At 37.4% G+C, this 26482-nt stretch overlaps 2 protein-coding genes and 1 long non-coding RNA gene across 9 annotated transcripts in view; 2 read left to right on the top strand and 1 right to left on the bottom strand.

Annotated features, from left to right (window-relative positions):
* LOC131161453 (uncharacterized) overlaps window positions 1-14184 on the top strand; it is a 29561-nt gene extending 15377 nt beyond the window's left edge. For 3 of the 7 annotated variants that reach the window (XM_058117222.1, XM_058117221.1, XM_058117220.1), the window contains one exon: window positions 13818-14184. In XM_058117222.1, the coding sequence (XP_057973205.1) occupies window positions 13818-13866 (49 nt within the window). In that variant the 3' untranslated portion in view covers window positions 13867-14184. Of the gene's footprint in view, window positions 1-9971; window positions 10196-13817 lie in introns of those variants that run through there. The other 4 variants (XM_058117224.1, XM_058117225.1, XM_058117223.1 and 1 more) reach the window with 2 other exon arrangements.
* Window positions 862-17036, bottom strand: LOC131161455 (uncharacterized). The gene is made up of 5 exons (XR_009138472.1): window positions 15907-17036; window positions 13796-13960; window positions 4881-4974; window positions 3114-3924; window positions 862-1073 (listed from the first exon to the last, which is right to left on the bottom strand). It is a non-coding gene; the product is annotated as an uncharacterized LOC131161455 (long non-coding RNA).
* A 1037-nt stretch (window positions 17037-18073) lies between these two features.
* On the top strand, window positions 18074-21634 carry LOC131161452 (receptor protein kinase CLAVATA1). The gene is made up of 2 exons (XM_058117204.1): window positions 18074-21026; window positions 21126-21634. Exons 1-2 carry the CDS (start codon window positions 18386-18388, stop codon window positions 21470-21472), a joined length of 2988 nt encoding a protein of 995 aa, XP_057973187.1. The 5' UTR covers window positions 18074-18385; the 3' UTR covers window positions 21473-21634.
* Window positions 21635-26482: the final 4848 nt, after the last annotated feature.

Here is a 26482-nt window from a genome sequence, read left to right as displayed (position 1 = left end):
ATTAAAATAATAATAATAATCATTCAAAAAACCATGTTTACCTTTTTCTATTTTCATGTAAAATAAAATTATTCTTGAAGCACAAAAAAGAGTTTAAAAAAATATATAATAACTAAAATTAATTTCCATCATAATATTTTCTAATTATTAGTTTTCTGTATTTAAAATATTTTACTAAGCTTCCTTATATTTTATTTAAGTCATGAACAAAAATGACCATGAGTTGAGTTAAGATTTTTTACTTTGTAGAAGTTTCAAAAATATAAATAAAATTGATTGTTTATTTTTTATTATTATCATTATAATTCTATGTAATAATATTAAATAAGTGATAAGATTTTGATTAATTATCTAAACTTTGATGCAACCTAAATTAATAAATAATTTATTTTATGGGTACAAAGACCAACAAATATTTTCTCCATACCCGAAGGCAAAGGGACGGAGTTTTTTTCCAATTTGTTATTATTTTAAAATAATATATTAAATAATATTCTATTCGGAAAAATTATTCACAAAATGACGCTCACGTAATCTCGATGTTTGATCCAGCGAGATTTAAACAAATCTCGTTGGACCAAGCGGCAAGATTTGTCACGTGTCAAGACCAGCTTTTTTCCTATGCAAATCTCGTTGGACCAAATAGCGAGATTTGCTTACCACGTGTCAACATTCGATTGTGCTATCATTTAAATCTTACTTGTCACGCCCCGAACCTAGTAATGGGACTCGAGGGTGAATAAGTAACCTAATTATGTCCCTGTATCATACAAATCACCGATGACACAGTACAATGAATGAGGGTCCATCCCCTTGAGGTACCCAGGCACCATATACACATTCACATATACCACGGAAACATAGCGGAAGATAAGTTTTTCTATAAATGTACAGTATCATACCAAAGTCTATACAAAGGAGTCTAACTCCACAAAATACAACACAAATCTGGGTGGCGGTCCAAACCTCCAAAAGACCACCCAATATAAGCTTAGGAGTTACCCAGGTACTTCTCGCAGTACACCAACATTACGCTCCAACACCAGGTAGCTAGCTCCAGTTACCTAAAGGGCCTGAAAAATATATACGTACAGCAGGGGTAAGATACCTCTCAGTAAGACAGATACAGGTTATATCGGTGTGTGACATTTGAGTATTGTTATGACATCAAAACATACACAGTTAAATGCAGTTCTAGTACTTTCACAAAACAGTTTCAAAACAGTGCATACACACACACACATGATCAAGCAACCTGGTGTCGTCACACCCTTCAGCCTAAACCCAACCCGCGATACTCGGCGTCGGCCGTAGCCGGCCCGTGATACAAGGTGTCCCCAGCACATGTTAAGCCCAGGCTCCCATGGTATCATACCGGTACAAACTGGTGGATCCACACCCTTCGGTGATCAACCGGTAAGGCTCACGCCCTCGAATATAAAGTCGGACACTCTTTCAGTACCTGGAACAACTTGGAGCTCAGTTCCTATTGCATTTCATCAAAACACAATCATGCATATTCATATAACCAAACAAACCACACCTATTTGGTAATCTATAAATCATGATTTTCCAAACGTATACAGTTTAATAAAGTCAAGGCACGACCATCCCTAACACAATACATAACACAGTATACCAAAGGTTTTCCAACAAAACCATGGATAGTAGTCCAGTACCCTTTTTTTCCCAAAAACTGTTACATGAAAAATCCACAGTTTTATACGTTAGATTTTTCCAAATGAGTAACCAAAACACACATAAGATCATGAACCACAGTTCTACCGAATCCGATTTAAAAAATAACTGGCATAAACTGAATCCCCTTACCTTTTCCCGAATGACAAATCCCGAACTCCAAGGCCCCTAAACCGCGAACCGAATTCCAAAACCTACAACCCACAATACAAAACTCACTCACAACTCTGTTACCTACAAGACTACCAAATCAGAACTGAAAATCGAGTCTTAGCTCTATTTTGGGCCAAAACTCGAGAATGCTCGAAAAGAAAATCCGATTCATAAAACTTGTAGAGAATCCTTCCCTGATTCTCGTGGTAACGTTGGATCTACGATTTCCGTTACATACGGCGAATAAATCTAGAGAGATAGAGAGTAGGTTGAGTTTCTAGAGAGATAGAGAGAGAATTTGAGTTTTCTTAACTAAGAAGTAATGAAAATATGTATTTATAACCCTTTGACCCGGCCACTCCTCGTCGACGAGACTCTGCACTTCGTCGCCGAGAGCTACAAAGATTTCGTCGACAAACTCTGGCTTCGTCGACGAAGCTTGCTTAATTACCAATTTACCCCTCTCTTAATTAATTAATTATCTATATCACTGTTCGAGTTCTTACAAGTGGTGCAACAATCTGCTCCACATGTTCCTTTGCCTAAGGAATCTCGGTATTCTGCTGAGGATTCTCGTTGTTATGCTGACGTGTCCTTGCACCTTCTAAAACATCATCCGTATCTACAAAGGTTGTTTTAGACTCTGTAGATTCTATTGTGTGTCTATCTTTGTACATCACATTTTCATCAAAAATCACATCTCTGCTTCTAATCACCTTTTTGTTTTCGTCATCCCAAATACGATACCTATATTCATCACCACCATAACCGATGAAAGTGCATTTTCGGGATTTCGAATCCTACTAATTCCTGACATGATCATTGATATGTACATATGTAACAAAACCAAAAACTTTCAAATGTGAAAGTCTTACCTCTTTATTACTTTATATTTCTTCTGATAGACTATAGTCCAATGGTACTGATGGACTCCTATTAATCAAATAAGCTGTTGTGTTAACTGTTTCTGCCCAAAACATTTTTGGCAAGCCTAACTGCATACGCATGCTTATGACTTTTTCTGTCAACGTTCTGTTCATCCGCTCGGCTACGCCGTTGTGTTGAGGTGTACCTGGTACAGTTCTTTCCATTCTGATACCATACTCATAACAGAATTTCTTGAACTCGGTATCATCATACTCACCACCGTTATCTGTTCTCAGCTTCTTGATTTTCAAACTAGTTTCGTTTTCTATCATTACTTTCCAAATTTTAAAAGCATTAAAAACATTAGATTTATACTTTAGAAAGTAAACTCATACCTTCCGTGAATGATCATCGATAAACATGACGAAATAATGTTTTCCAGCTATGAACAAAATGGTTGTTGGTCCTTATACATCTGAATGGACTAGCTCAAGTCTCTCCTTCTTTGGGATACTGATGTTTGTCTGGAAACTGACTCTCTTCTATTTCCCAAATATGCAATCCTCATATGTGTCGATCTTCATCGACTGTAAATCACTCAACTTACCCTTTGAGTGCATCACCCTGAGTCCCTTCTCACTCAGGTGTCCAAGTCGTTGATGTCATAAGTTACTATCATCATTTCCTGTAGCAATTGTAATAGACATGCATGCATCAGGAGTTAATAAAGAGTACCACTTTTCTTACCTCGAGCAATTGTCAATGCACCCTTCGAAATCTTCTATTCATCACTAATGAAAGATGTGTTATATCCTTCATTTGCCAATTGATCGACTGAGATCAAATTCTTCCTCAGGTCTGGAATATATCTGACATCTCTCAGTCTATAACGATCTGCTATATATTTTCCAATTCTGATTTTTTTTTTTATACTGTAAAATTTATAATGCTCTGATACCAACTAGATTAAACCAAACCATCAACCTAAACACCGAGAAGCGGAATTCATACAAACACAATCAAGAAAATATACAATACCTGAGTGCTAAAATATTTTTCAAAATATACATATATGATTGTTTCCCAAAATACCTTCAATTGGGTTAGGGTTATACATAAATACTCCCAAAAATACTCACTCTATTGACAGGGCAGTACTGAAGCCCCTCTATCTGCGAGCCTGATCTGCTCACCTACCTGGATCACCTGAAAATTGTTAAAGTAATGGGATGAGACGACGCTCAGTAAGACGAAATATGTTATTGCTAGTGTGTGGCAAATGAGTTACAATACTGATAACATCTATTTCTATATAATCACGTATAACTGAATCTGTAAATATAGTACAAATAATATAACCACCACCTTTCTCATGTTGCTTAACATATCTGAAATTAGGATAGCTTCCCAAGAGGGGGGTGAATTGGGAATTTAAAAACTTTCTTTTTAATCCCTTTTAAAAATACTTAACTTCTTTTATTATTTATCTAATTCTTTTACTTGTTTGTTTAATTTGTCAAACACACAATAACTTGGTTTCTTTTATACATTCAACAACACGAGCACTTAAACAACTAAATCACCAATCAACCTTTCAATTAATCACACTATCCAAACTAACCAAACACAATTTGAAGGCAAACAACCAAACCAAAATTAAGATATACAGTAGTAAGAAATTAGGATGGTTGTTTGTTTATGTATGCCTTATAAATATGAATCAAGCCTTGTAGTTGAATGATATGCTTGTTAAAATAAATTTGCTTCTTTCATATGATTTACAACCACACATTCACACTCTTCCCAAAATTCAGAATTCAAATAAACTCTTAGTTAATTTTCTTTAGGTGTTTTAACCAAGTAACGTACTCCCGTATGGTTTCTGCAAAGTATGGTTTAACCAACGTGCTCCCTTTCGGTTTCCGCAACTCAAATCAAAATTAAACTTTAAGTTTGTTTGATTTCCAAATAAACGTAGTGTATATGATTTCAAATTTAAACCATCCACGCAATATAAATATGCTGAAAATAAAGAGTAAGGGAAAGAGAGAGTGAGACACAGGATTTTACGAGGTTCGGCTTCAACACAGCCTACGTCCTCGCCTTTGGCAAAACCACCAAAGGATTCATTAAACCTGTTCCTTTACCGGGTGGAACAATACCTTTATACACTCCTTCAGAAGGCTAGAGCAGCACCTTTCTAAGCGATAATCCCTCGCCTAGCCAACGATCCAGCAAACCTGGAATCGTCACAATCTACAAGAATATAATATAAATTCTGCGTAAAAAAAAATACTCCCAAAATTTAGAGCAGGTTATACAAATTGAAATGTAAATTGTACTTCAAAAAACAAAAGCAAAATAGAATATATGAAGCTCTAAAGTTTTTAGAAGTCACCAATGGTTCGTTTAAAAGAGAAATGGAATTGCAACCCGGAACCGAACTTTGATATTTTCAATCTACCAGAAACGTAGAATTCCTCTCCAGCAAAAGATGTGAGCAAAGAAGAACTTCAGAAGAATTTCAGCACAAGATGAATTTCAAATTTTGTCTGATTTCTCTCTTTTCTTGTGTTTTCAAGTATTGTATTTTTTCATTACCCAAAGAGGTATTTATAGGCAATTTAAAAGATCAACTTCCACATCAAATTAGGTAAACTTTGAAAAAACATTTAATTTTGAATTTCAAAATTTTGAAAGATCAACATTCACATCAAATTAGATAAACTTTGAAAAAACATTAAAATTGTTGACTAAATTTTGAAATTCAAAATTTTGAAAGATGTTATCCATATCAAATTAGGTAAACTTTGAAAAAACATTAAATTGTTAATTAAATTTTGAAATTCAAAACTTTGAAAGATGTTGTCCATATCAAATTAGGTAAACTTTGAAAAAAAAATTAAATTGTTGATTAAATTTTGAAATTCAAAATTTTAAAAGAAGCTTCCCTTTGAGATTTAAAATTTGCTCCACGTGGCAGTCGTCTACCATGACATGGCAGTCATCTGTCATAGTTAAAATTTAAACCCAAAATACTTTTATTAAACCCTTTAACTTGCCAGTCGTCTGTCCATACACAGACAGTCATCTGTCAGGTGCACTGCTTATCAGAAATTCAATTTTTATTTTGAACACTTTCCTTCCTTTAAGACCTTTGTTACTTTAATTTTAAAAACATGTTTTAAGCTCTTTAAAACAAAGTGTTTCTTAGTTTCTTTTGAATTTATAAGAGCTTTACATATCTAAATGACACTTGGTTTTGAAATACTTACAACAGTTCTTCTAATTATGGTCTTCTTAAATCCTTCAACCTCCTTCAGCCTTTTGAGGTTCACTTTTGACTTTGAGTTTGCTTGCCCTTAAGCTTCTTCATTTGTTATTCATTGCCTTCAATATTCTGAGGCGCTTTCACTATATTAACATTGAGCTTCAATTTATCAACCTTAAGAGTTCTTTTACCTAAAACGCATCACTTAACATTATATGTTAAAGTGCTCTTCATTTTGTTATCATCAAAATAGGATTGAAAAGTCCAGTTAAGTCAACAATATCTGTATTTTAGGTTTCTATACATAATACTTTATATATATATATATATATATATATATATATATATATATATATTCCTTACTTCTGTGAAACTGTACATACATAATAATAGCTTAAAACTTTCTTGGATGGATAACTGTATGTCATGATTTAACCCCTCATTATAGGGTTGTGCGGCCCGTAAGCGGGATCTATCCTAGTTGGCCAACCAGGATAAACTCCTATACTCCATCAGTCTGATTAGCCCTCCTCAACTCATATCTAATAGGGAGTCTGTCCACACGTGGGCATTTCATTAACCTACTTACCACGTATTATCTAAATAGGTGGTTGCACTCTATTCTGTATATAGCAACGGTACCGTACTCTGTAAACTGTATCTATAATGCTCAATTAGGGTCTGATACTATATAATACATCTCTATATACAACTATTTGTTTTACCATGATTCTGTAATAATTGTATCAACCATGACGCTGTGATAAACTGTATCTATATCAACTGTATTTTTGAAATGAACTATAAAACTGTATGTCATGGTACTGTAAACTGTATAATCATGGTATTATGTAATTACTGTAAAACATATCAATTGTCTGTATATTATGTAAAACATAACTCAGAAAAATAGTATAAAACATGTTTCTGTACTATATCTATATTCTCAAGCCACACAATAATTTAAAACATATTATTCATAATTAATAAACTATATAAAGTTCTGTTGTGAATAACAACCTGGTACAAATATACGTTTCATACTGAAAATCATTCTAGAGCTGCATAGCATAGCATATTTTCCTTACCTGATTCCTACTAAAATCCTCCTACTATGACGGGTCCTACACCCACAGGGTTCTCCATTCAACACCTTGAAAACTCATATATCCCAGAATAAAATATTACTATTTCTACATTTACAACATTTCTTACAACTGTTGGAAAGTCAAATTTTAACAAAAAGACCTTACCTTGAATCTGGGATAAAATTCAACTTCGTCCCACCGATGATCCACTCTGGCGGACTTGAAAAGAACTTCCCCAGGAGCATCGTGGTAGCCTCAAATCATCGATCTAGCGACTAACAGGGCCGGAATCGAAGAGAGAAGAGGGAGAGACCATAGAGAGAAAAGAGAGAGAGAGAGAGAGAGAGAGAGAGAGAGAGAGAGAGAAAGAGAGCGTTTTTGTGAATTTGCTGCGTAAAAATCCAAGTTTCAACTATTTATAGAACCGAATTCGCCGACGAGACACGTAACCTCGTCGACAAGTTTTGTAGAAAATTTGTTAACGAACCTGCACATTCGTTGACGAATTTCAGACTTCCAAAAATCCTCTCTTGGTATCTTCTCGTCAACGAAACTTGTATTCGTCAACAAGTCCCTCTTGTACACTCGTCAATGAATCCCCTGTGTTCGTTAATAAGGAACTGATAAATTCTCTTAGGTCATTACATCTCAAAGTGCTTCCATTTCTTTCCCTCTTTATTATTTAAGTACCATTATTATTCGGGTCATTACACAATCTCCATACTGACCCATTCATTTTGATCTTCACTGTCACCTTACCGGCAATGTCGCAAGGTTGACCATTGCCCAAATATATTTTACCGAAATTACTTGATGTATACTCCTCTAGACAATCTCTACTGCAAGTGGTATGAAATGAAGCTCCAAAGTCTAACACCCAAGACTCATTTTTGCTCTCTAAAGAGCAGATCAACAAATCATCATTTTCTGAAGCAACATTGGCTTTTGTCTTTGCCCTCGTCTCGTATTCTTTTTTCAGACTTCTACACTAGTTCTTGTAATGACCATTTTTTCCACAGTTCCAACACTTAATAATTTTTGTGCTCTGGGAACCTGTGTCTTGAGAACCTCTGGGATTTATGGATTTAGACCACCTGGGCCTAGATCTGCCACGGTTGTTTGATCGTCCATGCTTGTTTCCTCTACCTCAACTTTCCATGTTCAAGGCTGAACTCGAAGTGGAGCCATGATTTGACTGCATTCTGATTTTCTTCGTCAAAATCATGTTGACGACCTCATCGTACACAAGCTTTGATTTTCTTGCGGAACTACTGATTGCAGTAATAACACCATTCTAACTTTCGGGCAATTGACTGAGAATCAGTAGGGCACGAATCTCATTATCAAAATATTATCCCGACTGAGGTGAGTTGATCCGACAACTCGTTGAAATTATTCAAATGTCTACTAAAACTTTCACCTGCAAACATGCTCATAGTAAATAATCTTTTCATGAGATGTACCTTGTTAGCGACTGATGGCTGCTCGTATATATTAGAAAGTGTAAGAACCCGAACCGTGATAACTGAATTTAAATAAATAAAGAGAGGGGCAAATTGAAATTTTGACAGATTTCGTCGACGAAGCCATATTTCATCGACAAAGCCTTTGTTCTTCTCGTCGACAAGGAGAAGCCGAGCAGTCTCGGGAAAACCGGTGATCTCAATTTCGTTGACGAGGCCACCGATTCGTCAACGAAGTCAGTGGAAGATTCGTTGATGAAGGCACATTTTCGTCAACGAATTGGGCCGGGTCAAAGGGCTATAAATAGAAATTTCCTTTACTTCTTCATTAAGAAACTTAGATTTTATCTCTCTCTCTAGATTTCTTCGCCGATCGTTGATGGAATCGAAAAGCTAAAGTTACCACGAGGATCGTGGAAGGATTCTCTACAACTTCTACGGATCAGAATCTCGATTCGGAGATTTTCGGGTTTCGGCGTAAAATCGAGGTAAGACTCGGTTTTCAATTCTGATCTAGTAGTTTTGCAAGTAACTATCTTGTGAGCATATTATGTATTGTGATTTGTAGGTTTTGGAACTCGGTTCGCTGTTTAGGGGTCTCGGAGTTCGGGATTTATTTTTCTGGGAAAAGGTAAGGGAAACTGTGTTTATATTGGTTATTTTTTAAATCGGACTCGGTAGAACTATGGTTCACGGTCCTGTGTGTGTTTTGGCTACTCATTTGGGGGAATCTAACGGGAAAAATTATGGATTTTCATTATTACAATTTTAGGAAAAAGGGGGCGACGGGCTGCATCCCTGGTTTTGTTGAAAATCGAGGGTATATGTTGATTTATACTATGTTATTGGAATGACCATTTCTTGACTTTGTTTAAACTGTATTTGTTTGAAAAATCATGATTTAGATTACCAAATGGGTGTGATTTATTTGATTCTATGAGCATGCATGTGTGTGTGATATGTTGAAATGTTAGTAGGAATGTGGTTCCGAAATTGTTCCAAGTACTAAAAATGTCCGGCTCTATATCTGAGGGCGTGTGTTTATCGCCTGCAAGAGTGTTCGGCTCTATATCCGAGGGCGTGAGCCTATTCCGGTAGATCAGGCCGAAGGGTGTGGATCCACCAGTTAGCGCCGGTATAATGCCATAGGATTTGGGGACTAGCCATGTGCCGATGGCGCCATGCTTCGCGGGTTGGCTACAGGCCAACGCCGGATTGTGGCAGATCGGCTTCGGGTCGAAGGGTGTGACGACACCGGGATTGTTGATCATGTGCTGTGTGTGCGTGTATGCACTGTATAAAATAGTACTGGATTGCATTCAACTGCATGTATGTTGCATCATGATAACACTTAAATGCTACACACCGATATAACCTGTGTTCTTCCTTATTAAGAGGTGTCTCACCCCTGCTGTACGTACATTTTTATAGGTCCTTCGAGTAACCGGAACTAGCGTCTTGGTGTAGGGAGCGTAGTGGCCGGTGTACTACGTTTGACGCTTGGTAAGTGCTAGGACTGTATCTTTGGTGGGTTGCCATTTTAGGATGTGTTGGGCACCCAGTTTGTACGTTTTTATAGAATCATGTTCTGCTCTTGTATAGACTCTAGTATGGTACTACATATGTGTATATAGATGACATTTTTTCGCTGCGTATATGATTGTGTTTGGATATGTTTAGGGTGCCTGGGAACCCCTCGGGGTCGGACCCTCATCCATTATACTGTATCTTTGGATGTTTTATCGGATACAGGGACAGATTAGATTATATTTTCACCCCTAGGTCCCGTTTCGGGGTTTAGGGCGTGACAAAAAGCGCATCCATCATAAACTTGGTGGATGATATATGCTTGATACTAAATGCCACAAACTTTGACAACGTCATTCTGATGGCTCCGAGAGTTTTTCAATCAAACAATTCCGACTCGTCCTCGTTCATAAATGCTGGCTTGCCCTTCAATGATAAGTGCAACTCCTTCCCAAACAAATAATCTTCTATTTGCATCTTCCAAAAACTGAAATTGTTGTCATTGAACATTTCAATTTTTGAGCTCTTTTCGTTCGACATCTCGATTTGCTGATCTATAGATGGAATTAGCTCAAATGGATAGTACGGTTGGATCTGGAATGGTCAAAAACTAGAAATGGTTCAAGTTGTTCGAAAAATGGACCTAAAACGACTTCGAAAAGCCCGGTCAAAGTTCTGGTCAACGCTGACATGGCAGAGTGCTGACGTGGCAGTGGGGTTCGCCTGCTGACGTGGTTGTGGGGTCCACTGCGGACGTGGCGGTGGGGTCCACCAACTAAAGTGGCAGATGACATAGCGGCTGACTCATCACTGACGTGGCGCTGATAGGGCGCCGCTGACATGGCCGGGTCAGATACTGATTCGGGTCAGGTGCGGATTAGGTCTCGGGTTGGTCCGGTCTAAGTGAGTATTCGGCTCGGGTCAACGGATCGGAGTCGGGTTGCTGGGTCGGGCTGAGGCAGTTTAGGCGAGGAAGACATGTGGACGAGCGTGTGGCACGTGAGCAGCAGGTCACCGGCGCATGCCTGGCGGGTGGGGAGGCGTCCTGCTCCGATGAGGCGCATAGTGGCGCACGTAGCTTCGTTTGAGCTCCTTTCGAGCTCCGGCTTGCACTGTTGGCTTCTTCTCGACGAGGTGAAGGTGATTGTGGCCTCAAAAAATAATTCTAAGCCACTGGACATAACTCTGTTTTCGGTGTACAACTCCAATCTGGCTTTTCCTGCTCCAATCGGACTCTGATACCACTTGTTAGGATCCTGTGAACAATTAGAAAATTATAAACACTAGAAATTTACGTGGTTCGATCAATATTAACCTACGTCCACAGAGCACACCACAAATTCACTAAAATCATCGTAAAAATGCAACTCTCCTCTCTTTCTCTCACTCTTCCTCCTCTCTTTCTTCTCTTTGCTCTCTGTGCCTCTCTTGTGTACATCTCACAACTCCACAGCTCTCTATTTATAGGGCTTTGGAATCAATTACAATTAAATACAATTAATCAAAAAGAGAAGTTTCATCTATTTAAATTAAATGGTGGATAAATGGCTCCAGCTTGCAACGTGTCATTTATCTCCTCAGGCGTGTCTCCAGCTTAGCGTCTATTGACTCCAACACAACAAAATATGGAGTTATAAGATATTTTAAAATTTAAAAGTTAGAATAATTTGTCAGAATTACTTATTACTTATATATTTATACTATATGATATTATTAATAATGAAAACCTTTAAATGTCAAATTTTTCTTAAAATGTATAAAAATAATAATTAGTAAAAGTCATATGATTTTTGGATAGATATATAGATATTTTTGGAGAGCATATTGTTAGACCAAGTTGTTAAGGGTCTTTCATTCCTACCGTATTTTGATGACAACAACCCATTAGCAGTTCTTAAGGTTACTAACGTTTCTCTCTAAGTCATGTTTCAGTTATACAGAACGGCATTTGAACCAATAAACAGTCAAAACAACTCATACCATGACCAAAAGCACAAGCCTCTCAACGCATTCATGAACGATACACAATAGACAAAGTCATCTGAAAAATGAATGTGAGAATGAGAGAGAGACCATCTTGTAAATATCTTGTATATAGAGTAAAACTCAAAACTAAGAGGAAGAAATGGGCGTATCACACACGCACAACAAAATACAAGTAAAGTTATTTAAAAGTGTGAAAAGAAACCTCCAGATGGACAAGGACCTTCTTTGTACTTAAAAGAACAAATCATAAGAAGGAACTCGTCGACAAACACAGGGCTTCGTCGACAAGTGTAACACAAACTTCGTCGACGAACACAAGGTTCTCGTCGACGAAGAGATACCGAGAGGCATCTAAATTTAGAGCCACAACTCGTCGACAAACACAGGGCATCGTCGACGAATATAATAAAGAACTCGTCAACAAACACAGGGTTCTCATCGACGAAAATATACCAAGAGGTACCTGAATTCAGAACAGCAACTCGTCGACGAACACAGGGCTTCGTCGACGAATTGACTGAAGAGCTCATCGACGAAGGTCGGACTTCGTCGACGAACGTCAGGCAGCAACGAACATTAAATGCCGCAGAACGGCTAGTTTGACCCCTGTCTTATATTCATAAATGCCCAACGGCTCTCCAGCTTTACCCTCGCCCATTTGATGTTTAAATAGGAGTAAATAGCATTTATTCCTTACCAAGAAAGTTTATATTGTAAGAAAATCATTCATTAGTGTTGGTATCTTCTAGGGTTTGGTTATACACTCACTTGCCCTCTTCTTACTGTTCTGAGTCTTGCTTCTACTCTATTAACAAGAGGACATTGAGTAAGGTTTTTATTGTTGTAATCAATTCAAAGGGAGTATTCAAGTTTACATTTATTTCTTATCTACTTCTTGTAAGGAAAAGCTCTTTGTGAGCTATTGTTGGGTGTCTCTAAGTGAGCACCTTGTTAAAAACTCTTTGTGAGCTACTGTGTATTGGCTTCTCCGCCCGAAGGAGGATTATAGTGGATTTTGGGAATCCTTGAGCTGGTCTCAAGGCATGGACGTAGACGGGGTGCCAAACCACGTAAATATCTTTGTGTTCAACTTCTCTTCTTTCATATCTTATTTATTATTATTGAGATTTCCTGCATCTTTACACAGCAACTTTATACACTTGCTCTTTGTAAGATTTTTTTGGTTGTAGAAAGTTACACTTCCGTGAAGAAAGTCTATTCACCCCCCTCTAGACATTCAATCGGGCCAACACATATAAAACCATGTAATTTTAGAAAAGTTGATCAATGAATAACAAATCAATACAATAAAAAATCTAAGCAACATAACAAATATAGTATTCAAAAATTGCAATTTTGTAACAAATAGAATTATCGAAATTATAATATCAAAACTTATCTTAAAAATTACAAGAAAAATCCTAACCTTACGACATGCAGCATACGATTGAAATTAAGAAAACTACATTACAGCATACAGATAAGAAAAACTTATCTTAATAAAACTACATTACAGCATACTAAAAATTAAATTTCACATAACACATGACAAATGAAATGAACCAAGACAAATCCTAATCTTAAATTTGAGCGTTTTCAAACGAAGCCTTCAATCAGCAAATTGAAGGAGTTATGTAGTAATTTATAAGGTAATTTGATCAATTAAACTGATAAACTTTTCAATCAAAAATATGAATTTTAATTTCAAAATAAATGAGCAAATGATATATATTTTAACTTACCTTATCTCCTCCGTTTATATAGGTACTCTTCAACGTTCATGAGGACCGTTCGACAAGCAATGGTCACCTGACACATGTCCGGCCTCTGTAATTTGCCCTCTGCCCTCGACAACGATTACCTGCACTCCTCTCCGGTCTCATTGTGTCTATGTAGCCCTCTGCTCTCTGTTCGTGTACAAAAGTGAAAGAGATAAGACTGTTGAAGGACCGAAGTAAATCTCGTTGAATGGTTCAGCGAGATTTGCCACACGTCAGCTTACAGATTATTTTTGAAGCAAAACTTATTGTTTCATCTAGCTAAATTTACGCAAAAACAATGCCCCGCATTACCACCGAAAGTCCTGTCCGTGATAAATCTAACTGGACTAAAGAGAAAGAGATTACGTGAGCATTATTCTGAAAAATACTTTTTTAAATAAAATATTATTTAATATAATAAATCGAGAAAAAACTTCACAGGAACGCCCCATATAATTATCTGAACAGACGAATATGACCGTTGCTTCCTAAACGCTTCATTTGATTGATCAGAATTCGTCATTGCAGAGAGAGAGAGAGTTGCATGGGGAAAGATGCATGGGGGCTGGCAGCCGCCGAGTCCATCGTATTTCTATCAATCTCTTCTTTCATCGCGAAGTCCCAAAAATTGTGAAAACTGAAAAGGCTCTGTTTGGCATGTAAATGTAACATTTTGCCACAAGAAGTAAAAAAGCACTAGGCTCTGTTTGGCATGTGAATGTAACTTTTTACCACAAGAAGTAAAAAAGGCTAGGCCCTGTTTGGCATGTGCCCATAGCTGCAGCTACTCTGCTTCAGGGTGAGAAAAGTAGTAGCAGTCAAGTGTACGAACCGGGTTCTTCCACAAAAACCAACACTTACCTCCACCAACTATTAATTAAATATACTCATCCTCAATTGAGTACAGAATCAGAACTCGGAACTCTAATCATGCACACTTGTGTGTATATTATATAATTTTATATATATATATATATATATATATATATATATATATATATACTTAAGGTCTTGCGTTTGGCAACGTGACTTTTAAAACTAAATTTTGAATCTGTGGGCAAATAAACGTATAAATTTATATTAATTAAAATTTTAATAGTATGAAGGAGATTTTTTTATGTTTTTTCTAATAAAAAAATCATATTTATCTTTATAATTAATCAATAATTATTCTATAATATTCTTTTAACTACTCACAACTATTTTAAAATATCTATATTTAAAAATATTTTAGAAGTGAAGTTATATTCAATTTGAACAAGATATAATATAAAATTATAATTAAATTTATTCAAATCTAAATCCAAGTTTAAATCCAAAGTTCAAAATTTTTGCTTCCAAATACAATGTTACCTATGTGTAAAGATACCTTATATTTAAATTTGTATTAATTTTAAATAAGATATAATATAAAAATATATTAAAATTTATATAAATCTATCTAAATTCAAATTCAAAATTAAAATTTATGTTTCTAAATAGAACATCATAATTATATCAAATTCATTCCTAAAACTACTCACTACTCCTAACTATTCTAAAATATTCCTATAATTATCTAAAACTATCCTAAAATATCTTATGCCATTTTAATTCTTTGTTATTAATTTAAAAAAAATTAAAATATATATATAAAAAAGTTGCGGAGCACACATAATAATTTATTTTAAATTCATTCTATTCAAACACTAAATCATATTTAATTCAACTATTTTTAAAATTAATTAAAAAAAAGAGTAGGCAGCCATGCATATGCATCTTTAATTATTCCATAAATCACTCATCACTTGAAGAGATTGTAATTCAGAATTCTCACGGAACTTGTTCTTCCTTTTCTAGTACATATTAATTAATATTTGTGAGGCAGAACAAATGCCCATTTTCACTCTCCCCTGCATATATGCTTTTATTCTTCTCTGCGTAAAGTGCATACCGCATTCATATCTATTTAGCCCAGCTTGGAATGTCTCTTATGCTTTTATATATATATATATATAGTGCTCATTTGAATTCATGAATAATTATTATAAGAGAAAAAGATATTCATTCAAAAAGATAAAAACCTTTTTTTAAGGTTTAAAAAAAAAAAAAACCTTGTTTGCAGTATTGATATGGAACCAAGGATGTGCTGAAGTCATTAATCACACCCCTGAACCAGAGAGGAATCAAAGCACTAGCCGACATGGTCCTCAACCACCGCAGCGCCGAGCGTAAAGATGCCAGAGGAATCCTCTGCCTCTTCGAAGGCGGCACTCCCGACAGCCGCCTCGCCGGGTCGCGATCGCGAGTTGGATTGAGGCAGCTGGCGGCCGCGTCACGGCGTTTGATTTCACGACGAAGGAGATTCTAAACGTTGCGGTGCAAGGGGAGTTGTCGAGGCTGAAGGACGCGAACGGGAAGCCGCCGGGGCTGATCGGAATAACGCCGGAAAAGGCTGTGACAATCACGACACTCAGTCTATACTTGTTTGCAGTCGTAGGAAAAATTCATAAGAAAAAAAAAATGCCTTAATTAATATTGAACCGTGGACCACACACATGATCAATGGAGAACAGTAGAACACACAGAGTCCGTGAACACGTGCCGGACGAATACGGACTATGCAGAGAGCAAAACAAAACGAGTAGACTTTTTGCGTGCAGCCAAATCGCAGCAGAGCCTGAACGGGGCAAAGCTGCCGTTTGGGAAAAGACACAAACTTACTTTGGGGTGGGATAGCCTTAACCCCACCCCCGTCCACATTCATCCCTCGCCGATCCCTAAACCATGTTCATGAATCATGTAAGACAAAAACAAAATCAAATACCCACATTTATATTTAAAAAAAAAAAAGATTATGGATGCAACTTTGCAGAAATGACGTCGAATCGCCTGCAGGTCAGAGATACAGCTGGCCGTCCTGACACGGGGGCGGAGGCCAGAGAGATGGGCGGGTGCGGTACGATTATCATGCGCTGGTCATTCAAACCTGCACCCTCTCGCCGTCGGACGAGTACAGCCCCAGGCCCAGACCCTCCATGGCCCACCTCAGACATTAATATAATCGGAATATATTACATTTTTAATTCTTTAAATAATTGTTAATTCAATTCATAAGTTTCACCAAAATAGACTTTAGTTTTTAACATTTTAATTTTTTAATATTTCATTTTTCATACCACAAAAGGATTTTTCTTTCGATTTTTGGTTTTTTTTTTCAAAATTTTAAAATACCTTATTACTGTTACTTCTCCAACAATTAAAAAAGAAAACATTATAAAACTAAGAATACAATTTTTAAATTTTAAAATTATTATTTTGTAACAAAATATTCCTAATTTCAATACCAATTAAGAGAAGTCTCAGCTTTATTACAAAAGAAAATAAATTAATTTTTAAAATCCTTTTAACACTTGACCAAAACACCGTATTAAGATATTATTTGAAATAAAAAATTATAAGTTTTAAAACTTAAGTCCTATGAGTCTTAAATTTATCATGGGTGAAAAGTTTTATCTAACTTAAAAATAAAAAAATAATAATTACAAAATTTATTGAATAAATTAATATATGAGTGTAAGTAAATTACTAAAAATTATTTATGAAAATTAAAATAATTACTTTTTAAAAAAATTATATAATTATTCGTGTCCTTTTTTTGAAATTGTAAATTCCTTAAAATTTGACCATTTGGTATAATTATGAAAATTAAAAATATTTAAAATTTAAAATAGAAATTAATATTTTTTAAAAATACAGCAAATTAAATTTAAGAGTGAATAAATGTTCATTTTTATCATTAAATTAAATAATCCTCTATAAACATGATTAAAAAATAAAAATATAAAAAATACAAAATTTTTAGAAAACAAAAAATATCATACTATCAGATTTAACTTTACAAGAATAATTTATATTATTGCTTTGATATTGCAAATTTCTTTAAACTCTATACAAATTTTAAGGATTGTTCTTTATAAATATAAATAATATAAGATTAATAAATAAAAATATAAACTAAAAATTAAAAATTTCTAATTAATAATATTAAAATAAAACAAATTAAAATAAAGATTGAACAAATATTCATTTTTCTGTCATTCAATCAAATAATTATTAATAAACATGATTAAAAAATAAAAAAAAACAATTTTATAATACAAAAAAATTATAATAATCATACTTAATGATAATTGCATATTTATAATTTTATGTTGTTGCAATTAAATTTTATTTAATTTTTTCCCTCCCCTTTTTTCGTTGATCCAAACTTACCCTTAAAACTCAGGTTCCATCTGTGTCCTGGCTAATGACTTGGAAATCACGCATGCATCTGCAGGCAGCAGCTATGCAGCAAATCTACACTTTCCCACGCCCACACCCACACCCACACCCACTCCCTCTCCCTCTCCCTCTCATTCTAGTTCGATTCTCATTCCTCTCTCTTTCGGACCCTTCGATTCTTCTCGAACAATACGCTGCTTAATTCTTCTTCTTCTTCTTCCTCCTCTACCTCCCGACGCTACCTACTCGCAGAGCTACATTCCTTTCCTTCATCCCTTTCCTTTTTCCGTCGAGAGCGGGGAAGAAGATATGATCAGGGTCTCTCTGCGTAATGTTCTTCTTCCACTTCTTGTACACCACATTGTTTCCATCTGCATCCTATCTTCACCCTCCCACGCCTACACAGACCTTGACGCACTCATGAAGCTCAAGACCGCGATGGTTGCGCCAACTGCTTCTTCGGGCGGCCTCAACGACTGGAATCCCTCGCGGTCTCCTGCCGCCCACTGCTCTTTTTCCGGCGTCTCGTGCGACGGCGACTTCCGGGTGGTATCTCTCAACGTGTCTTTTGTGCCTCTTTTCGGTTCGATTCCTCCCGATATTGGGTTACTAACCAGCCTCGTCAACCTCACCATTGTCAGCGACAACATCACCGGGGAACTTCCGGCGGAGATGGCCAACCTCACTTCTCTGAGACTCCTCAACATCTCCAACAACAACTTCAATGGCGGCTTCCCCAGGAGCATCGCGGCGGGAATGACGGAACTTGAGATTCTCGACGTTTACAATAACAACTTTTCGGGACCACTGCCTGTGGAGATAAGGAGGCTGAAGAAACTCAAGCATTTGCAACTCGGCGGGAACTACTTTTCCGGCGAGATTCCGGTTGCATACTCGGAATTGCAGAGCTTGGAGTACCTCGGATTGAATGGTAACAACCTATCTGGCAGGATTCCGGCGAGTTTGAGCCAGCTGTCGAACCTGAGGGAACTGTACCTCGGGTACTTTAATGCGTATGAAGGTGGTATTCCGGCTGAGTTAAGTTCGTTGAACTTGCTGCAGAAACTTGATCTGGCTTACTGTAATCTCACCGGCGAGATACCGGCGAGTTTTGGCCGTTTGAAGAACCTAGACTCGTTGTTTCTTCAGATCAATAGGCTTTCAGGTCACCTTCCTCCGGAGCTGTCCGGCTTAGTGAGCTTGAAATCCCTCGATCTCTCAATCAACGATTTCACAGGAGAAATACCGGAGAGTTTCTCCGAGCTGAAAAATATAACGTTGATCAACTTGTTCAAGAATCATCTCAAGGGTCCTCTTCCGTCGTTCTTCGGTGATCTTCCAAATCTTGAGGTGCTACAGATTTGGGAGAATAACTTCACTTTTGAGCTGCCGGCGAATCTCGGCCAAAACGGGAAGCTCCAGAAGCTGGACGTTACAACTAACCACTTCACGGGAACAATCCCTCGAGATTTGTGCAAGGGAGGTAAGTTGGATACCTTGATTTTGATGGAAAACTACTTTTTTGGACCTATTCCTGAAGAACTGGGCGAGTGCAAATCGCTGACCAGAGTGCGATTGACGAAGAATTTCCTCAACGGAACGATTCCCCCCGGGCTTCTCACCTTGCCATCGCTGACCTTGCTCGAGCTTGGCGACAATTACATCTCCGGCGAGCTTCCGGCAGAAATTTCGACCGCAGCGCTCGGAATTCTCACGGTGTCTTATAACTGGATCGCCGGGAGGATTCCCCCGGCTGTTGGAAATCTCCTGAGTTTACAGTCTCTGTCCCTCGAAATGAATCGATTTTCCGGTGAAATTCCTGAAGAACTCTTCAATCTGAGGAATCTCACTAAGGTTAACATCAGCGCGAACAACGTTACCGGCGAAATTCCGGGTTCTATCGGCAATTGTCTCTCCTTGACTTCAATTGATTTTAGCGGCAACAGTCTATCCGGAGCGATTCCGAAGGCGATCGATAAGCTCAAGATTTTGAGCACTCTTAATCTCTCAAGAAATCAATTGATCGGCGAAATACCAAGCGAAATTCGAACCATGGCTAGCCTCACGACTCTCGATCTCTCCGTTAACAACTTAGCCGGCAGAATCCCCACCGGTGGGCAGTTCCTGGTCTTCAACGACAGCTCTTTCGCCGGAAATCCTAACCTCTGCTCCCCGCGCCGCACTTCTTGTCCTTCTGCGCAAGGCCAAGTGGAAAACTTGAAGCGAAACCATACGGCTTCGTTCAACACCTCAAAGCTTCTCGCCGTCGTCATAATCTTCACCATAGTTAGCGTAGCACTCCCCGTGGCCTACATAATCAGAAAGAAAAAACTCAAGAAATCAAAATCCTGGAAGCTCACGGTCTTCCACCGACTCGAATTCAAAGCGGAGGACGTGCTGGAATGTCTGAAAGAAGAAAACGTGGTCGGCAAAGGCGGCTCGGGGATCGTGTACCGCGGGTCGATGCCGGACGGTGTGGAGGTGGCGATCAAGGTGGTACGAGGGGCGGCGGGGCGGGGGAGCGGACGTAGTGGTCGCAGCGGGTGGAGCGACGGCGGATTCACGGCGGAGATACAGACGCTGGGGCGCATACGCCACAGGAACATAGTGAGGCTGCTGGGATACGTGACGAACGGTGAAACAAATTTGTTGCTATACGAGTACATGCCCAATGGGAGCTTGGGCGAGATTCTACACGGCGCGAAGGGGGCGCACCTGCGGTGGGAGACTCGGCTGAGGATCGCGGTGGAGGCAGCGAAGGGGCTGTGCTATCTTCACCACGACTGCTCGCCGCTCATCATTCACAGGGACGTCAAGTGCAACAACATACTGTTGGATTCGGACCTCCAAGCTCACGTGGCGGACTTCGGGCTGGCGAAGTTCTTGCAAGAATCCGGCGCAGCGGAAATTATGTCTTCAGTCGCCGGATCCTACGGCTACATCGCTCCAGGTTCGTCGTCTCATATCCCTCCCTCGATCTTCATTCCATTACTGCTTATGTTGGTACTTGAGTGCGATGATTAATTAATTTGTGTTGAAAATGGAACAGAGTACGCGTTCACGCTCCGAGTGGACGAGAAGAGCGACGTGTACAGCTTCGGGGTGGTGCTGCTGGAGCTGATAACGGGGCGGAAGCCGGTGGGGGGGTTCGGGGACGGGGTGGACATGGTGAGATGGATCCGGAAATTGACGTCGGAGGAGATGTCTGGGCCGTCCGACGCAGCGGCGGTAGTGGAGGCGATAGTGGACCCGAGGCTGAGCGGGTACCCAGTCGCCGCCGTCGTGAATGTGTTCAAGATGGCGATGAGGTGCGTGGAGGAGGAGAGCTCCGCCAGGCCGACCATGAGGGAAGTCATCCGCATACTCACTAATCCTAGCTCACTAGTTTTAACTTGATTAGTTTGTTTAGCCTACTTTGTGGCACTCTTCCTTAGACGTTGTACATATTCGACTTCTGTGTAATTGCCGAGATTATAATCTCTTTCTAGATCAAATATTGTGCTCGACGAACGAAAAGAAAAGGAAATTAATTTTATTTTGTTCTTTTTTGGAATGAAATTTGTTGAGATATGGTCAAGAGTATTTCCTTTAAAAATAAGTTAATAATGTTTAAAATTAAAATTAACTAGAAAATCAGCTTGCAATTTGCACAAATGCACATGATTAAGAGTTTTTCCTTTCGAGCCCCCAGGGCGTAGCTCAGGTGGTGGAGCGGACTACGGGTGTGCCTCTCACGAGGTCAGCAATGAGCCTCCCGAGTTCGATTCCGCCCCTGGGCTCCTAGTTTACCCTCCTCGTGGTGATGTGGGGCCGGATCCACGGGCGTGGGATTAGTCGCTGGCCGGTGCGACGGATCGTAAAACGGACGTCGTTGACGGTAGGCGGATACCCGGGTCGTACCCAAAAAAAAAAGAGTTTTTCCTTTCGAATCAATTTTTACACATGTAAACTTTATTCTTATATTATATTTTTCTAAAAAAAAGTTATAACTAATGATACCATTGTTGTTAAAAAAAAAAAACTCAATTCCTTAAAAGTAATGGGCACAATTCAAATTTCAAATTCCTACATGAAATATCCTTATAAGTATTTTAAAATGTTCTTATAAATCATCATAATTAATTTAAATAAATCTAGACACCTTTCAACTTTCAATTATTAATTACATTTATGTTCTCCGCATAAATATAAAATTTATAAAGAAAGAAGGAAGGATCAAATAAACACATACTCGGAAAGATTTAAGCATGACCAAAGGAAATTTAATGTAGCCTTATATGTATTTAGAGAGTTTTTGAGGTAATCTATATTGTAATTCTTGCAGGTGTGTTTCTTGCATGATTTTTTAGCAAGAGTTGAACATTACCCGACACTTATTTTATAGGATTGTGTTAAAGTCACAAACTTACATTCATAGTTTTCAAAGTTAAAGTCAAAAACAATCATAAACTCAAAATATGACTTCAAAGGGTCAAGTTTTTAACATTTTAATTTTGATAACATTTTTATACTTGGTATCGATTTTGTCAAAGCATGATTAATGGCCTAAAACTTTAAGAAAGTTAAGTATATTTTTGTAAAAGGACATTCTAAGTATATAAGATATCAAATGATCTTTCAATTGTGTTTTTATAAATCAAGATATCTTATATTTGAGGAAAAACTCACTTGAACAAGTTTTAATCTTCATTAGACTTTCTATATTTTTTAGACTTTTGTCCAAAAATGTTTTAAGTGATTAAAAGGCTTTTTAGTTAGGTTTAAAACCTCAGTTATGCACCTCTCAAATTTCCTGAATACTTTTTGGTATTTGAGGCATAACTTTTGCTAGAAAAATTCAAAAAGGGTGATCTTGGTGTCTATGGAAAGTTAAGAAAAAATCTCACAACTTTCTTGTTAATGACTTTGATGGTTTCAGAAAAATAGTCGACGGTTACGATTTACATCGGGATTTCCGCCCCAACGGCTAGTCTGCATAGTTTTTTATTATTTTAAATGCCCAACGGCCATAAAATAGTTAGTAGCCCATTTTATCCTATAAATACAAGTCCAAAGACTTGTTTTATGATTGATCTTAATAGTTATATATCATTCTTAAGCACACTTCATTTTTATTCATATTTCAAGTGCTCAACTTTTCTCTTGCTCTATAATCTTTGTGTTGATTAATTACTTTAAGAGATGTTAGTTTTACCGTAATCCCAAGAGGGGGGGTGAATTGGTATTTTTAAATTTAAGGTCTAGGTCAATCACCTAACACCAGGATATTCACAACCCTATGGTCAATCCAGTGCAAGTAATGAAAGTGAATACCAGAAAGCAAATAAAGTAATTTAATTAAACATACATGCACCAGAAAGTAATAAAATAAGGGTGACGCACAGAAGTGTTATCGAGGTTCGGTCAATTGCCTACGTCCCCGCCTTGGTTGACAAGCACAAGGATTTCCACTATAACTTGCTCACTTAAAGGGTGGAGCGACATCTATATAAATCAGGTCAATTCAAAGGCTGACCTCAACCGTTACACACAATCCTTACCGGGCTGGATTACCACCCCCTCAGGGCATGCCTAAAAACACTCAGATATTACAAGCAAATTGTACAATGAAATAGTGTTTTCACGTAAAGCAAATTTGTACCCAAGTAATGCGCTCAATCACAAACACATCAATAGCATGAATATAGTGTAAGCTTAGTGATGTATCTGTTTTCTCAATCAATGCTCAACACAAAATAATCAATATGATGCTCAAGAGTTGTAATGACCCGAAAAATACTGATATTTAAATATTAAAGAGAGAGGAAAATGGAAACAAGAACAGAAGGAGGCAGTAGACTTCGTCGATGACATCGCATTTTGGAGATAATAATAATAATAATAATAATTTCAAGGAATTGGCAGGAAATTCGTTAACAAATACAGGGTTTCGTCGACAAGTGCATAAGGAAATTCGTCGACGAATACAGGGTTTCTTTGACGAGTGCATGAGGAAATTTGTCGACGAATACAGGGTTTCATTGACGAGAAACTATCGAGCGAAGAATGGACTGCTCTGAATTTCATCGACGAATTCAATAAAGGACTCGTCGATGAGGTGACGTGTCTCGTCAACGAATTTGGCAGTATAAATAGTGAAAAATCGAGATTTTTGTCATTTTCAGCGCCCCTCTCTCTCTCTACATCTCTCTCTCACTTCTCTCTTCGTTTTCGGGTCTGTTTCTTGCCGGATTGAAGATCTGAGGCTACCACGACACTCCTGGCGAAATTCTTTGCAAGTTTGCCGGAACTAATCGTTGGAAAAGTTGGGTTGGATTTCGTCCCAATCTCAAGGTAAGGCATTTTATTCAGTATTTGTCTTTCTCTCAGTTATGAGAAATGTTGTAGGTAAGAAAATACTGATATTTTATTCTGGGGGATTGTGTTTTCAGGATGTTGAGTTAGGAACCCTGCGGGTATAGAGCCAGAATTTTATAGGGGCTTTTCAAAGTTAAGGTAAGGGAAATATGCTATGCTAGGAGTTTATATAATGTTATTAGAGATTTCATGGACACATATTTATACTAGTTTATTATATAGTATTTGCAGAATATGAATTTAAATACTTGTGTGGCCTGAGTAGATTTTCACGTGATGAAGAATTTATACAGCTTTTATAATGTATCATACTATACTAAATGCACAGAAATTATACAGAGAAATCTACATGCATATACAACTTTTATACGAATAGTTTCATGATACAGATATATATATATATATATATATATATATATATATATGCATATACATGTATACAGTTTTACTCAGATCAGTATATATATTACAGTTTTATACAGAACAGTATGTACAATGTTATAGCATGCCATGTTTTCCTATTACCATAACATACAGAGTCTACAGATAGATATACAGAGGTAGCATCAAGATGCTATAGATACAGTATACAGAGATTACGGTATTTACAGTACATAAAGATAGTGCTATGGTAATTTTGGGAACATGATGAAAACAGTAAAAGAGTATATATGTATATATGTATATAGTATTAGATCCTTGTGGAAAGATTACAGACAGATACAGTTACAGAGCACGGTACCGTTGCTATATACAAATAAAGTGCAACCACATATTTCAGATAATGTGTGGGTACTGTCTAACCGTGCTCGGAGTGGATGCAGCTCCCCAGTACGCTGGGTAGAGGGGGCCGGTTAGATGAGGTAGCAGCCAGTCCCGCGCTTAGGAGTGGATACAGTTTGCCCGGACTGAAGTAGTGTAGAGTATGATGACTTACCTGGAGGGCCAACCAGGTTAAGTCCCGCCTACGGGCCGCACAACCCTGTCATGAGGGGTCAAATCATGACGTACATAGCCTGAAGGATAAAGTACAGTTATGTATATGTATACAGTTTTACAGTATATGATAAGTATAGTATGGTATTATCAGTATAAAAAGTAAAAAATACAGACGATACAGTATATTTTAAATTGTGAAAGAAAGATATGCTTTATAGATTATTCATTTCATTACAGTTCAATTACTACTTAAAAGTACTCTTAACTTAGTTGCAACACACTAGTAATAGCATATTTCCACTTACTGAGTGTCGACTCATCCCATTACTTTATCATTTTTCAGGTGAGCCAGTCAGGCGAGCTGATCAGGCTCGCGGATAGAAAGAATGTTGATTACCCTGGTTATAAGGTAAGTTTTTGACAGAGTTGTGTATATTTTTGGGTAGAAGATACTAGAGGGGTTAGTCTTGTATAGCTATGGTGAATATACACTGGATTTTGGTATTGTATAGCATAAATATGTGAATGGTTGTATGATTTATGTTCCCGCTGCTTAGGTATGGATATATATATATATATATATATATATATATATATATATATATAAATGGTTAAAATTTGAGGATGTTACAAGAGTATTTTAACACAAGCAACAACTTGGAATTCTAAATAGGATATCTCAATAGCACATCAATATTCCAAGTAAACTAAGCAAATAATCAAACTAGCTTCAAATAGATTTTTCTCAATAAAAGATGCACAATACTAGTTTGAAGAAATACTTGTTTGTTTGAAAAATCTTTGCACATCGAAAATCAAGTTATTGGACACTTGCAATGAAATGCAAATATCCTAAGCTTCCTTGGTTTAATCCCACGCTAGATTTATAATGAAGAAATCTGTGGGTTAAACTTAAGCTAAAATTCCCCGAGAGAAATAAAACAACCATACAAATGGGAGATTTTAGCATAGTATAACAATCACAATAACACACGAAGAACTCTCATAATCTCAGATTTTATCAAAGGAGACAAGTTTAAGAGTTTTTGGACAAAGAGAGGATTTTCAAGATAGAGAGAGTTTTTGCTAATCACTTTTCTAATCGGTGGT

This window comes from Malania oleifera, chromosome 8 (assembly GCF_029873635.1).
Source record: "Malania oleifera isolate guangnan ecotype guangnan chromosome 8, ASM2987363v1, whole genome shotgun sequence".
NCBI lineage: Eukaryota > Viridiplantae > Streptophyta > Magnoliopsida > Santalales > Ximeniaceae > Malania > Malania oleifera.
The sequence above is the reverse complement of the archived record's forward strand: the minus strand, read 5'-3'. Positions and strand labels throughout refer to the sequence as shown.

What these genes read in the sequence shown, in the direction of transcription:
- LOC131161452 (XM_058117204.1), top strand. Translation starts at nt 18,386, where the DNA reads ATGATCAGGGTCTCTCTGCGTAATGTTCTTCTTCCACTTCTTGTACAC. An exon ending in CTACGGCTACATCGCTCCAG is followed by an intron (nt 21,027 to 21,125) that starts GTTCGTCGTCTC and finishes AAAATGGAACAG; the next exon opens with AGTACGCGTTCACGCTCCGA.